The 15733-nt window shown below is 39.0% G+C and overlaps 3 protein-coding genes across 4 annotated transcripts in view; 1 reads left to right on the plus strand and 2 right to left on the minus strand.

Annotated features, from left to right (window-relative positions):
* Positions 1–131: 131 nt before the first annotated feature.
* LOC128680231 (protein THEM6-like) lies at positions 132–5213 on the minus strand. The gene is made up of 5 exons (XM_053763231.1): positions 5002–5213; positions 3207–3380; positions 2327–2541; positions 1548–1736; positions 132–1192 (listed from the first exon to the last, which is right to left on the minus strand). Exons 2-5 carry the CDS (start codon positions 3373–3375, stop codon positions 1058–1060), a joined length of 708 nt encoding a protein of 235 aa, XP_053619206.1. The 5' UTR covers positions 3376–3380; positions 5002–5213; the 3' UTR covers positions 132–1057.
* A 990-nt stretch (positions 5214–6203) lies between these two features.
* LOC128680225 (uncharacterized) lies at positions 6204–8537 on the plus strand. Its single transcript, XM_053763224.2, has 2 exons — positions 6204–6530; positions 7244–8537. Exons 1-2 carry the CDS (start codon positions 6341–6343, stop codon positions 7747–7749), a joined length of 696 nt encoding a protein of 231 aa, XP_053619199.1. The 5' UTR covers positions 6204–6340; the 3' UTR covers positions 7750–8537.
* Position 8538: 1 nt separating this feature from the next.
* The window catches only part of LOC128680224 (uncharacterized), a 30946-nt gene continuing 23751 nt past the window's right edge, over positions 8539–15733 (minus strand). The window contains exons 13-17 of one of the 2 annotated variants that reach the window (XM_053763222.1): positions 15524–15679; positions 12720–12830; positions 12086–12224; positions 11452–11681; positions 8539–11096 (exon numbers count right to left, since the gene is read on the minus strand). In XM_053763222.1, the coding sequence (XP_053619197.1) occupies positions 10116–11096; positions 11452–11681; positions 12086–12224; positions 12720–12830; positions 15524–15679 (1617 nt within the window). In that variant the 3' untranslated portion in view covers positions 8539–10115. The remainder of the gene's footprint in view (positions 11097–11451; positions 11682–12085; positions 12225–12719; positions 12831–15523; positions 15680–15733) is intronic. The other variant, XM_053763223.1, reaches the window with a different exon arrangement.

A 15733-nucleotide genomic window follows, 5' to 3' on the forward strand; every position in this document is an offset into this window, starting at 1 on the left:
AACGAGACCGTGTTTCAATATTGATATTATAACATATTCTGTGTCAATCTCAACCTTGACATAGGCAAAATCATCGTTTTGGCGAACGATGGAGCCATGATACTTAAAACGAAAAAAAAACGGAGCTACAACGTGCAACATGAGCACGACTGAGCAATGGGCCATGGCTCATAAAGTTATGTATGTTTTTTTGCACAAAGCATTTTCTGTATGGCCCTTTTTTCTGCATGGCCCTTGCTTTTAGCATTACCTTTACAAATTGCATTTTGTGCTATAAAGTTTATATGTGTGGGACCTTATGGCGGCTAGCACTTAGTGTTGTTCCAATACAAAACAACGGCTATAATGGCGTAAGTTCCGGGCGCCATAAGGTACTTTTTGATGAGGACGACCACATATTATTGATAACTCGACCCTTCAGCTGCTGGATTATAATTGAAGATCGATATTTTTGGCTTTTTCTTAGCGTTTCGTTTAAGAGTTACTTTTTTATGCCAGCTCCACACTGTCTCTGAACAGATTGCCAAACTTTGGTGGATTCGGTGTACATTGCTGGTTTTTCATTGCGATAAATAAAAGCACTCATACAACTACGCAATGTTCACGCATTCGCGTCGGCATGTGTCTGAGTTCGGCGACAGGGTGGAGCTGGCATTAAATTGGTTTTGACAACGGCAACAATGATTTCATAGTTCAATTTTGATCTAAAAATCTGTCAATCTATTTGTGCGAAATCGAAACAGTAAAAATAGCGTAATGATCATATGGTTCGTTCATATGGATCATATGCTGCGATCCAGCTGAAATTATTAGCGAGATTGGGGAGCTGAAGGCCTACCACGAAACATATAAAGACGTAGCGCGTCATTTTACCTGTAATTTTTCACATATTGTGTATGCACGCATCGTGTAAAAAAAAATAAACGTGTGGACGCAATCTCGTCCAACGTATTTTATGTTTCATGGTAGCCCCCAAGTTGTCTATTAATGTTAAATTAACAATTTTTATCAGTGTTTAACAGTATTTCTGTTTGTCGTTCGTGCAGTGGACTTTTCTTCACTCCACCCCAGTGTTGGGCATAATCTCCCCGCAGCCGGTGGGGGCGGGGTGGGGCTGGAGGGAGGGGAGGGCAACGCCGGAGCCCCGGAGCTTGGCGGAGCTCAGCTCGTTGCTTTGAACCCAGAGCTCCAACTGGGAAAATGTAGTTTATTATTGGTTGGTTGTTATTATCTTGTAATTAGTCACAAGGAGAAGATATAATAGTGATTTAGGGTTTATTTTCTCTTCTCCGTTCAAAATAAAAGATAAAAAGATCCTTATAGTATTTACCAGCGACCCGGCCCGGGTTCGCTTGGATAAAAAAATAATAAATTATTCATCTAAACCTTCCTCACAATAACTAAGTACTAATAAGTGAAAACCGAATTAATATCCGTGCAATAGTTTTTGAGTTTATAGGAACAGACAGACAAACGCGGCAGACAACTATGTTTTATATATAAGAATAATGAAGTCAGGATAGTGAAGCCAATGAACTGCTACTTACTTCTGGAGGCATCTTCCCTATAGGGGTGTGACAGCTACCAGCGCAGTGGAGCTGGAGGAGCAGCTCAGCGATGGCCGCGGCGGAGGTGTCAATGACCCTCTGCCGGCACACAGCCACTGCGTGCACGAAGCCCCCGGGACCCACGAACTCGTGTTCCATGAACACTGTCTTCTCGTCCCAGTATATAGCCTGGAATTTGACAACTTTAGATTTGTTGAAAATCATCCTAACCAGTGGTTCCCAAAGGACCTCTCCGTATCCTCCCGAGGATGACGTACGAAGCAACTAAAGTATAAAAAGTCTTAGCAGGCACCAATAACATTCCCAAAGAAGGTTGACAACAGGCAAGCGGTAGGTCGTAAAAACACAACCGCAGATAGAGGTGAAAAGCAGCTTGGACACCATGCTGCCTTGATCTTGGTGTAAGTACACACCCGTCCTCTCATTGAAGACCAGCTTCTAAAAATCACGTTTAATATGATATGAAAGAGTATGAAAGAGTAAGAGTAGAGTAAGAGAAAGCGAGGTATACGTCTGGATTCCCCTATCATTTACTAACAAAGTCAGGCGGTTATAACTGTACTTGGTGACCGGCTTGATATACCGTCTATATCTGATGCGACCAACGCGCCGCCTGCTGCCTTGATGTCCGCGTAGAGACCAATATTCTCTTGGAAGATCAGCTTCGAGCTAGCACTGTTATTGTGGTAACAGTGAGTGTCTTAAAGAAGACTCTAGACCACTGGATCAATATAGCAGATGATTACAAATATACTGACCCTGGAAGTGATGGTAAACTTGGTGAAAGGCTTGATGTACCGCCTGTATCTGATGGTAGCGGCTGCTTGGACAACCGCGCCACCTGCCGCCTTGATGTTCGCGTATAGGCCGGTCCTCTCGTAGAAGTCAGCTCTAGCGAAGTCCAGCTCGCGAAGATATCGGGCGTTGTTCATGTGGTAGAGGAGAGTGTCGATGTCGTTGAGGAGGCACCACGCTGCAACAAGATGATTCAAAGTTTGGTTGGTAAATAATATCGTCTTAGAACTAAAAGCATGGTTGTTATTTGTCAAACTATAATAATAGCTAAATTAACAGCCAGGCTTCACACCTGTACTGATGTAAGTTTAAAGTCTTTATACTTACTTTCCCAGCGTACACTACACTGCTGATCTACTTTTTGTACTTGATAATATTCTCTTGACTTTGACGGATAACTTATATTGATCTGGGACACTTCAACATTAAAAATATGTATAGGGTAGAAACCTCATTATCCTCACAATGTATCTTTTTTTGTCACCTATTTACCATATAGGTATTAGCATCATCTTCTTACGTTATCTTGATGATACAATTGCAGTTTCTCAACAACCTAAGTAGTGTAGTGGATGCAGGCTTTCTTGTTAAAGAACCGGGCCTCAGCCACAGTGTTCATCATCTATCCACAGTAGAACACATCCAGAGCCCTTTACAGCATCACATCCTCGCAACGTTAGGTTATGATTTCAGACTTATTTGTGGAAAGAAAAGTAGTGGCGAATTTGCTGTAAATTTGTGTGCCTTGTGTTGCTGTTGACTGCACCATACAACATCGGGCCCTCGCAATGTTATAAAAGTGATTCCAGAATTATTTTACTAACGGAAGACAAGTTTACTCACAGTGAACCTCAGTAGTGTCCAAGATGCAGGCTTTCTTCTTGAAATACCGGGCCTTAGCCACAGTATACATCATCCTTGCAAAGTAGGCAACATCTAGTGTTCCGTAGAGCAGCAACGCGCCGGCCGCCATGGCAGCGCCCCAACCAGGCAGGCACACCATCCACGTCATCGTTCCTGAAGACACGATCATCAATTCATCATTACCTACCCATCATTTATTGTCCCCAATGGCGCACTGCATTTCCTTATGAATAGACTACGGTTTCCTTATAAATAAATGGCAAGAGTCAAAGACGATATGCGTACTGCTAATGTCCAGAAAAAAATTACGTTTTACTCTGTCAAGAAACGCGTAGATGAAGTAGAGTCTAGATTTTAAATTCCTATCAGATAAATAGTTTTGTTTCAGTTGATGCGGCGTGTGCCTTCCGCCTTCGATAAGCTCTCTCTCTTATGATACGTTTTATGTCAAAATTTCTACGGGAGCAAAACCCGGGACGTGCACGTAGCGTACTTAATAGATATTTATAGTGTATTGTTATGCGAGTAAAATAGCGCCTGCTACGTCCTTATATCGATTACACTTGAAGGCTATCGTAGCAATAAAACAATATATCATCTTCGTGTTGTGGGGTTTCTATTCTATCTATGTAATTACTTTTGCGAGAAGGGATTCTCTTTTTATTCGAGACTATTGTCCCTGGACAGAAAGTCAACATAAGCATTTATAAACTTTCACGATGAGTATCGCTTTCTCAAAAAGTCGGCAACGCGCCGGTGACCCGTAAAGTCGCCGGTGTTTGCTTACCATCAGGCAACTCGCATGCTCGTTGGCCCACTATACCTCTAGTATAATAAAAAAACTGGTCCCCCATTCAGCAATTCGATTTTGTTGGATGATAGCATGCTCTCCATTTAAATTTGCATTCCCGTGGTTGTAGGATTGAGTTTTTCTTTTAACACCACATTGTACAAAAATCTAAACTCATGTTTTTGCAAATAAATAATCTTTGTCTTCAATAATGTAGGTACTTATTTATCTGACGATTGTTTTACTGTAGGTACTTTTTGATTTTTGTCGAATAAAAGTTTTTTGTATTCGAATTGTAGTCGTTGGCGCCAAATCGGCCAAGCTAAAGTGGGATTGGGCTGGTCATATTTGCCGCCGGAGAGGGTGACCGACTACTCTATGAGTACAAGAATGCGCATAGTATAGACCGTATAATAGGCGCAGAGGCAGACCGCGAAAGAGATCTCGAGACGATATTGATGGTTTCTTCCGGGGCTGACAACAGGCTGCCTTCTACAGAAAAATTAGAGCATCCAATTTTCGGAAGATGGGTAAGTCTTAAACAATTGTTATTCTAAAATACCTAAAAAACATTATAGGTACTTTAACTAAATTAAGCACCTATAATATTTTGTTCCGTTTTGTCAATATCAAATATTGTAAAGTGGGATAATAGTGACAAGACATACAGCTTAAGGTACCTACTGAATTAACATTTTTATGAATGTAAAGGGCTGCTATCTACCCTTCGCCCTGTTTATGCTATTTTATAAACATGAAGCTAAACTAAACTAAGAACAATTTACATACTCGAAGTAAACCTTTTGATTATAGGTATCCTATCGTATCTTACTTACCTCTTTTCCTATCGACCTGTTTGCCAAGTTGTCTAGATTTTTGCGACCATTAATATTAGATGTTATTAATGTATTGCGAATTATATATATATAGATTAAGTAATTAATTGTTATTTGACAAAGATTTTGAATAATAAAATTCACTTACCAGTGAAATTCACTAATTATTTTAGCTTATTATACAGTAGATTCACACAAACATTATAAAATTAATTATAATTCCCAATAACTCGCACACGACAATGATATCGTATAATAATGAAAATAATGTTATAATCTTGTATAATATTTAATACAATGCAAAAAACCGGCGTTATAACCTTTCCTGGTGTCAAAGTGATTTTTCCAAAGAACGTCAAATAAGTGCTGAATATTGCGCGCGCAATCAATCGATATGATGACTTCATTTGTGAATTCCTTGCGAAATTGAACCTTATTTCAATAAGATACGATAAGATACATAGACTTAGAAAGATAAATGTAGTAAGAATATTGTACTTAGGTATATGTAAAATTTATAAATAGGTAGGTACCACAAATATAATAACATATATCTGTGGTAGTTGTGTATGCCCATACAGGTTAAATCATAGAATTAAGAAGGGCCCCGCGCGCGGGTTCCGTTTATATCCATATATCAACCAGGGAATTAGTAGGTGCCATAGTATATTCATCAACATTAATAAAAAAAACAATATCAGCCCAAGAAAAAGTGCATGGTATGCCTTTTTCGCATGCAAGGGTGTAGATTCAGCTAACATCAGTCGAAATCGTGCCTCAATAATTTTTCAATATTGAAAATCGTTTTTACACTATAAATAAACTCTACTATTGAAAAACCACTGAGACACGATTATGACGAAATGTTGAAAGAATCGACGCTCTTGAAATCCCCCAACCAACCCACCCGCCGCGGCCCGCTATCAAAGTTTATTTTTAAACTTGAAGTCACTGTGATTGATGACTGAAAGAATTACATAAATCTTACTAAATAAATGATAACTTCTTTTCTAGATTCCAACTAGTAAAACTTTCCTGTTAAGTCAACTTAAACTTCCCGTGGGAATCGAACCTATGTCTGTACCTAATGTGTTAACAGTCGAACTGTATCCTTAGAATTGGCTAGGTAACATTTTGTAATATCCATAATTACGAATGCCCATCATAGAACCATACAGTCAAAATATTTCTTTTATCTATGAGTCAAAACAACAATACTCAGCACCGCGGTTGACTGACAGTACTGACACAAGGCGACAAGGCGTACGTCACACGATATCGTGACGTGACGTTGCCCCTCATGTTGCTTCACTTCCGAAAAAACGTCCCTGACTTCGTTACTAACGCTGTCTCTATCCAATACTCATTAACAGAGGGAGACTGCAACACACGGTTTCGATCCGGTATTCGAAACGAAGACGAACAGTGACGCGTCGATTTGGCGTTGAATACTCGTGTCGTGCGTTTTGAGTGTAAATATAAGCCAAATGGCAATGAAAAAGTTCAAATATAATGTTAAGGATCTACTTAATTGTGTTCGCGAGCGGCCTTGCTTGTGGGATAGGTCTTTAGAGAGTTATAGAGATAAGGTAGAAAGACGGACGGCATGGGAAGAGATTTTCAAGATTTTGGACGAGAACTACGAACAAATGTCTCCAGAGGAGCAACACTGGATGGGTAATGAAAAAGATACACTATGATATATTTTTGCTATAGGATAAAAGTAGGTGTTTGGCGATTCCGCGCCCAAAGAAGGGTAAAATACCTAGGTACCTACCTATAAATGTGAAAGCATGGTGTGATAATATGTTTGTTTCTAAGTATGTCCTTTTTTAACTACATGCCAATGCGCAAAAGTTAGTAGTAGTAAACACAGAGTAGGTAGGTATACTCGTATACTCTGTGTTTACTACCTACTGAGTTTTGCGATTGAGGTTTGATTGGGGAGATTTTTGGTGAGCTATAGCGCGTAATAGCTGTAGAACTTGAGAGTAAATTATGCTACTAGGTATTTCCGTGAGTAATAGTTCCTAGGTACAAAAAACAATGTAAGAGCTAGGTATAATGTCGAAATTAGGTATTTTATGAATACTTGTGTGTGTATAGCGCCTGCTAGAAATATGCATCAAATGTAGCTGTTACAAACTCTGTTCGAACTTTAGATCTAGATGGCTACTCCATTCTTTTTTGATTGTCAATAATTTCTATAATCAAGTTTGTTGGATATACTTACATTAGTATGTAGATATGGAATATAGTACGTAGGTCTTTTATCCCGAAATCCCCCCGAGAGCAAAGCTCCCGGCACAGCTAGTTATCTACTTACCTACCTACTATAAAAATACACCAATCACCAATGTATAGAATTCTGATTGAGTTTTAATTTTCAGGGGAAGGAGTAATATACAAATGGACGAATATCCGAGACACGTTCATGAAGACACTCAAAACGCAAGTTGGAAAACAAAAACGCCCATACATGTTCCACAATGAACTAACATTCCTAAAAAAGAACTTTTCTGATGGAGAATATAATGAAGAAGGTGGTTATATTTATATGAAACAAGAAGTAGAGAATGATGCAGAAACTGATGATTCCGTAGTGCGGAAAAAATCTAAGATAAGCGTTGGCTTGGGCCCTAAAAAAGATTCAAGAAAACGCAAAAGAAATGCTGATGAGAGTTTCTCGGCAAAAAGTGATGACATCGACTATGTAGAACACGTAGAAATAGAATCTGATCCAAGGACAGTTATGAATGAAGATGAGGCGTTTTTCGCATCACTGCTGCCGACGGTGGTGAAGTATGATGATGATGATAAGCTGGACTTCAGGTTAGGTGTTCTTGAGGTGATGAAGAGAATAAAGGAGAAGAAGTGGACGATAGTGCAAGAGTAAAAGTAGTGGAATTGAAGATATTCTTTATCATCTTTCCCATCCAATGAAAAGTTTGGATGAAATGATAAATACTTTCTCTTTTCTCATACTCGGAAAGTACCTTTAGTGTACGTTTGAACCGATTAGCGTGAAATGTTCGCTATCGATCGATCGTGGTGTGTATCAAATTATAAAAAAGGTGAAGCGATGCTGCCGATGCCGGATAGCCTACGCTTTATTTAGGTTGATATCTGAAACAACTCCTAATTGTTACATATCCTTAGAGACTGTCTTTAGCTCGGAGCTATCCCAGCTAGTCTAAGAGGTTTACAAAATTCCTATATAGTAAATCCATAAAAAACTCAGAGTAGTATAAGATGTTTGTAAAATATTCCTTTTTTAGTTAATATTCGGGATTTAAGTGGAAGATACTTTTGTTTACATATTTTTTGCGATTATTAAAATATCAAGATGCTCTGCATGGTCTCCATGCGGTGCGGTGATAGCGAATTTGCAATTAATGTGTTAAGTACATATTTTATCTTGTATTTACAATTACATAGTAAAACGTATTAATTACAATACCTTACATAGGTTATGTATTATTAAGTATATATAATTTGTGTGCTTGTCTCGTTCCAAGCATAGGTGGCTATGCTTGGAACGAGACAAGCAGTCTTTTTTCTTTTTGTTGATCTATGGATCAATCACATTTGTTAATTTTAAGAAAAAGACGTATAAATTATTAACTGACAGACTGACTAAACTATAGAATTATATAAGATTTAAATAAAAGAACAAACATTTAATAGATAAGTTTTAATGATCATTTCTCCTGTAGCACTTTTAAAAATAATTTTACAGAATCACGAAACATTGACGGTTCATTTCAAAATAAGACAAGAAAATAAACTCCTAAACATAGTTTTTACAGCTAATAAATTTAAATTTCTAGATGAAAAATTTAACAAAAGAAGAACGCAATGCAATACTGAGTTTGTTAACATCGGAGGTTACCTACAGCTTACCGAACAATAACAACATACTGGATTATATAAAAAATTTGAACCTTATTTTTAGAAAATGGCAGAAGATTGATTTCATTCTGGAACGTAAATTATTACACCGAATGTTCCGTACTCACAGAAACACATTAACCATAACACTGGATATTAATTTAGTGCCTCGAGTCATAGGCGAACGCGTTCGAGCGTCCGCTACATAGCCATGACTTAGACACGTCGAGTTAATTTTATCTAATAACTCTATCTTACGCTACATGAAGTTCTGAACTATCTGTTAATTCAAATCCGACCCAGAGTGTATCGATTAATTTTCACTATAACGATCGCGGGACGCGACCACTAAATTCACTAGAATTTACCCCCACTATTTACAAATTCGGAATGAATTTCGAACATACGCTGCCCGGTTACGACACCATCACGTTTATATACAAGCGGTAGAATACTGCACGAAAGTAGGGCTTTAAGCCTGTCACAGTGGAGCCAGAGACCGCACTGGGCCTACAAGACTAACAATATCGGTACTATAGTGACTAGATAGCCCCCTCCAAATCGGAGGCGAAATATTTACATCTTTTACACTATGGATATTAAATCACACTATCTTAACACATCGCTACTATAAAAGTTTAAATACAGCAATAACTTTGGGAAATAAGATCAAGTGCCGCGTCAAATGTTTACGTTGGCACGGGGATATTGTATAAACGAATGTCGAAAAGGACGCGCAAATATATCGCGGTCTGTTTTGTGCATGGCGTGGAAGTTTACAACTAAATACTACTCACAGATAACTTCGCTTCGACGGCGAAGCGCCAACGTCAGTCTAACATCGAGGACTGGCTCAAATAATACAATATCTATATCTAAAGACGATTAAATTCACATTTGAGTATGGCCAGTATCACTAACGAAAACACTTACCCTAAAATATGGAGGTAACCTATAGAAATATATATTATCATACAGCGCATATTTCGATACAATATGTATATGGATATATTACATGAAGTAAAATTTAACAATCAAAATAAAAGAAAACAATATTTCTTTTTTTCATCAAGAATTTGAACTGATAGGTGACGATGCAGTAGCGACTTAAAAATAATAACAGCTAAAAGGAACTACTAAAATCAAATCAATGAAAAACGTTAACAAAAATACATCGCTTAAATCTGCCGTGAACTTAGATATAGGTTATATATACTTATAAAATTATATACAAAACAATTTCAACAACTTCAATATTATACAGCTAAAAAAGTGAAACCTCGTGAGTAGGAGATCGCATTTCAGTCTGGCAGTCGTCGACGGGAGAACGTCGAACGCCGCCTAAAGTACATACAAATAATCACAATAGTCCTAGTTGGTGAAGTCCATGGTAGGTTTTCTCTGTCGGGATTTCTTAGGTCTGGGGGGCGCGGGGGAGGGGGAGCCGTTGCAGCAGTGGCAGCCGCGCTTGACGACGCCGCGGCCGGACGCGCGGCGCCGCACCTCCACGCTGTCCGGCGACCGCTCTCCGGCGCGGGTTTTCCCGCTCAGGCTCCTCTCCATTTCTCCTTCCAAAGGATGGTACGTTCGCTTCGGCGGGTACGTGCGCAGCGGCGGATGGGTATCATCGGCTGACGAGCCATCCGCGCTGCCGCTCCTTTCGATCCCCCTCGCGTCTTTGATCACGGAGTCCAGTCTCATGTGAGTCCCGACCCCGCTCGAATCAGTTGAATTGGTCTCATCATATGATGGGCTCTTGCAGCATTTGTCGCTATCACTGCTAAAGTCCAACGGTCGTCGGCTTTCCGATCGCTCCGATGCCGAATTAGATTCCCAGAACAATTCTGTGTGTCTCTCAGGGGATGACCTGTCGTCGTCAACATCCGCCATGGATTCCAGAGTGGCGTCTCTGGAGCTGTCTTCGGCCACCATTTTCGCGTCGTCACCAGCTATGAGAGCGTCCGGTTCGTCCATGAGGAAGCTGGTATCTCTATCTCTTTTATCATCATAGCAGACTCGTCTAATGACTTGCGTGGCGTTTCCGGTGGAGTGGACTATAGCGGAGGCTGTGTGCGTGAGGTGCAATTCTCTGGAATCGTTGAGAATGCTGTCGAATCTGGTGAGGCCATCGTCTTTGACCAGCACTGAGGATAGGTTGATGTTGTGCGATGAGGGCAATGAGTTGATCATGTGGTCGAGGTCATATTTGACGGCGTGAGGGTCGGCCGTGGCCTGGGATATGACGGTGGTCTGCGGCGCCGTCATGAGGACGGTGGCGGGCGCGCGGTTGGAGTGGAAGATCGTCGATGTGATGTGGCGGCCCTTCAAGCCAGCTATTGTGAATGGCTGCACCTGTGGAAGGAGTGAATAAATCTTTGAGTTATTAAAAGGTAGCTGAGGCCCCGCCCTGCAAAAAGTAGTCTATGTCACTCTCCAGCTTTACATCTCCACATACAGTTATGAAGCATTTTGGCGTGAAACGTATCTATTTGATATATTACTTCAATTACCAGATATGTAGTCAGCAGAGGTGAAGTAGGCCGTAAATTCGTATAAACTATAAATTAAATATTATTGCAATTTATATTGTACTGTACACTTATGTTTTCTTAGCAAGCTACAATACACAGTTTAAAGAGTACATTACGAACCCTGTCGGACATTCATGTAATATTGAAGAGTATTGCCATATTAAACGATTGCTTACCGGCGCTTCTTCGGTAGGCTCGCTATGGAATGTCGTATTGGGATGCGCACGCGCAAACTCCTCATGGTTGAGCGCGATGTGCTGCATCCCGTCGCCCACGCTCACGATGCCCACGTCCTCCAGCCCGAGTTCCAGCTGTTGCCGCTCGATGTCGTCGCGGTTGAGGAGCTGGTCCGTCGCTATTTGGTCGTCAATGTCTGGTTGGGGGATACTCGCGTGGCTCGGTTGCGCTGTGGCGGAAAATATATTTGTTATATATTTGTTGCGTGTTCTAGCATGTAACTTTTAATTTTTTGTATGTGCCTAATCAAATTTAAAATACAGAAAGGCTCACTGGCGCCTCAATTTCCTTCTTTAACTTATAGAAAAATTACAACATTAGATTATGCATAATTAATAAAGGATTTTTTTAAATAGATTACATTTTACTTTCACTTAGTGAAGATTTGTGGTAGAGTTGAGGTCTTTAAGTATCTTCGGGTATAAATAACAATGAAAATTGCATCAAAATCAGTTTAAAAAAGGGAAGCTCAAAATCAGACTTGCGCTGAGGGCGACCTATTTTATATTATGTAATGAATTATTATGTAAATGGTGCAATAAAGGGTTCATATAAGTATCTTATGTATCTCACTCGTGTGGGACTGCGCCCCCTGCTCCTGGGCGTGGTCGTGGGCCGGGGACGCAGCGAACAGCAGCTCCGCTTCGGGGAACAGCTCCGACGCCGATGGGGAGTCCACGCCTAGATCTTCGCACTCCTCTGATAGAGATTTCTGGAAATCGCGCATATATAATTATTCAGTTGTCTGGAAGAAATGCTTTTAGCTAATTAAAACAGATATTCAACGCGCACGTACTTTTTACACCTCGGACGTTTCGAGTCTTGTTACGAGCCGTGGTCACCTAGCGACTCAGACGTCAGTGGCACAAAAGGTAGCACGTAAGCGCATTTGTGGCCGTCCAAATCAAAAGCAAATGCCAACGCCAATTTTGCCTTTGTTTTGTATTCGAACAACGGCGATAAATACCTAAGTGCTAACCGCCATAAGGTCCCTTTTGATTTGGACGGCCACATTTAATAAAAGTTTGAAGTAATTTATAATGAAGTTTAAAATTAGTTAATGCGAACAAATTAACCTATGTCATTCGTAAAGGTTTCGTCTATCTCTGTGCCAAATTTCATCAAAATCGGCTCAGACATTTTCGAGTTTACTCATGACAAACAAAAATCAAAACTTTTTATAACATTAGTAAGTATGAATTATTACCTGCAGCCTTAATTCGTGTTCCAATATGGCGTACTTATGCCTCAGCGCCGCGGCGGAAACGTGTGTTAGTCTGTGGTGTCGTTGCGAAGTACCATCTTTCTTGTGTACGACCTACATTGCAAGAAATCATCAGCATTTTGTATGGTTTCAATAAATGAGGTCATCAGTCTAAAAGTGGCCTAAACTAACATCTTAATGCGCAACATGAAACTGATAGACTTATATATTCAATAATGATAAATATATCTTCATTATATATAAAGCTATTTAAGATTATGAAATATTGTGTTAGGCCACCTTCGCACTGATGGCCGAAAATTAGGCTCAACAAAATGAAATACAATCAATGGGAAGTCAAAAAAATGTATCTAAAAGATAAATAAAATTATAGGCAAGGGCTCAGCGTAGCCACATGAGATACAACTATTCAATACACCTATTGGTCTTAGGTAGCTTGTCCTTATTAAACTCGAACACGATGGGTCAAATCTGTCCTTTCTACTCGTGTATTTGTAACCGTTTGGTCCATCTACAACCAGCTACAAGGAAATTTCCATCACTGTTCCATCACACGCGTTTCCCTTTCTTGTAAGACAGAAACTGAAGTTATATAGCCTATAGTTTTCTCTTGTCTGTTTGGATGTTATTCGTTCAGTTTTGTTGAGCCGTTTTGATGTGACGCCATTATTTATTCTATTTACTTCAATGATAGTGATTTTTTTAGGAAATTACATTTAGAGAATAAAAAGAATAAACAACATTGTCAATTTATTCCAATATTGGATAAATTTAACAGTAAAATTATAATTACGGATACAAAATACGACCACATAGAAATAACTAATTATTTTAACATAAAACAATTCATTATATTTGACTGAAATATATGATTCTAAGCATAAAGCTAACTTGATGGATTTATTAAATTTATCTAATGCGACCTAAATACGATGAGTATGCGAAAAATAACGTGAAGGATTTTAAGCAAGCCCCAATTTGGCATCAAGATAAACATTTTAAGACGATTTTGCACAACCATCAACACAACTACACATTAATTTGAAGTATTTTTTATTCGTTCATAATATGAAAATTGTATATGTTAATGATTTGAATATGAATATTATGATATGTGAAAATGTGTTTGTTTCTCCTTCTTACACGTTAAAACTAATGTAGATAGTTGGGAGAGCTGGAGAGTGGCCAGTGGCATAGGTTACATTTTGCAGCGGACAGAACCGCCGGCAATAGCTGGTAACAAAATGAGACTTATTTTTCTTTTGTTAAAGAATACAATTGTCTGTGTACAGTTTCAATATTATTTATTAAACTTAAAACATTTTACATAACATAAATTTGTAACAAAAACCATATGTATAGGTTTGAACGTATTCACGTTGAACATTCGTAAAATGTAGGTAGGCAACAATCGTGCATTGCTACGCATCTTCTATTCTCTTCTACCTATGAAGCTGGCCGTGGCAACTCAAGTTGAAAAAAAACAAATGACGAGCAATTAGACACAATGAATCGAAAATAAATGAGGCAAGTATGTATTTATTTCAAATAGAATAAGTATTTTGTAGACTTAGTAATTTTTTTTACGTCAATAAGAATAAAGAATTTTGAATTTGTATTATAATTTCTGACCACACTAGTTTTAGTTTATATCGTACCTTGAGTTGTGTTGATAAAATGTGCTAACAATAACAACTTAATGAAGAATTTGAAGAACGACGGAGTGAGGGGCATGCGGTTGATGCAGGAACATACTCGACAACGGGGTAGAATAAGAGTCAGTCCTTCATGCAAAAATTAAAACATCTCTAGAGAATTAACCTTAACGATTCGGAATAACGGGTATGTAATATATAGAACTAGAAATAATCGTATAACGTCCTATGACATCCTTAATTCACGTGGCGCCTTATGTACGATAGAAGCGACACTTTATTTGCTAGACTTCTAGAAAGTGCATCATTCTACTACCCAATACGTAGTACGTCCCATGGACAATAGCGGTGTCGGTCGGTGTCTATTTTATGGGCGATCTACGCCCACAAAATAGATTCGACACCGCTATTTAAAAAAGTAAGAGATTATGTTTTTGAAACTTGTGATCTATTCATAAATGATAATAAAAAATCACTGCCAGTATCAATATAAACAGAATGTTAATTTAAAAGCAAAGTATACGAAAATCTATAAATATCAGGCGATATTTTATACAAAACTAAATCAATTTTTATGACTAGTGACGCCCCTCTTGATGCACATTCGAGATTTGCAAGTAAGCAAGCAAGCTTCGTGACACATTTTTTTTTATTATAAGCTGAAACTTCTTTAAAAGCTTGAATTGAATTGTGTTAAGGACTTCATAACATCAACTCATAGACGATTAAGTAATACGTTGAAATCGCTATCTGTGCTTAGTAACAGACCTATTTGTGTTTAATATTGGTCTAGAAATCACAAAAAATGTCATCGACACTTTATAATACCTGCTCCACACTATCACCAAACTTTAGCAGTTTCGACGTACATTGCCGGTTTCGTTGAGGTAAAAAAAAAGCTCACATATAAACCACACAATGTACATTCATTCACGTCGGAATCTGCTTTCGCGGATAGTGTGGAGGAGCCATTATACCGACTCAACGTCTTACTCAAAATCTTTTGCGTCAATTAGGTCCATAAAATGTCGCGTCTACATCGTGAAGAGGCTGCCGACACTGAACGGGGTAAAATAAAGAGGCGTGCAGGACTACAGGCATACTATCTGAGCCATCTCTACGATAGATCACCTGGTGGTACGGTTTATCGTCGCAATCGGACGCGTCTATATCGTAACCGCATCGTGGGGAGTCCACAATGTACGACTTTTTGGAGTCAACGTCGAACATCTTATCAAATATCCTTTGAGCCTCCATATCGGGGCTGTACCGATCTGGCATCGCGTCCTGAAGTTGAATAATGTAATAGTAGACACCTTACGGTATTTGCACGGTGGTTAT

This window comes from Plodia interpunctella, chromosome 23, assembly GCF_027563975.2.
Source record: "Plodia interpunctella isolate USDA-ARS_2022_Savannah chromosome 23, ilPloInte3.2, whole genome shotgun sequence".
Classification (NCBI taxonomy): domain Eukaryota; kingdom Metazoa; phylum Arthropoda; class Insecta; order Lepidoptera; family Pyralidae; genus Plodia; species Plodia interpunctella.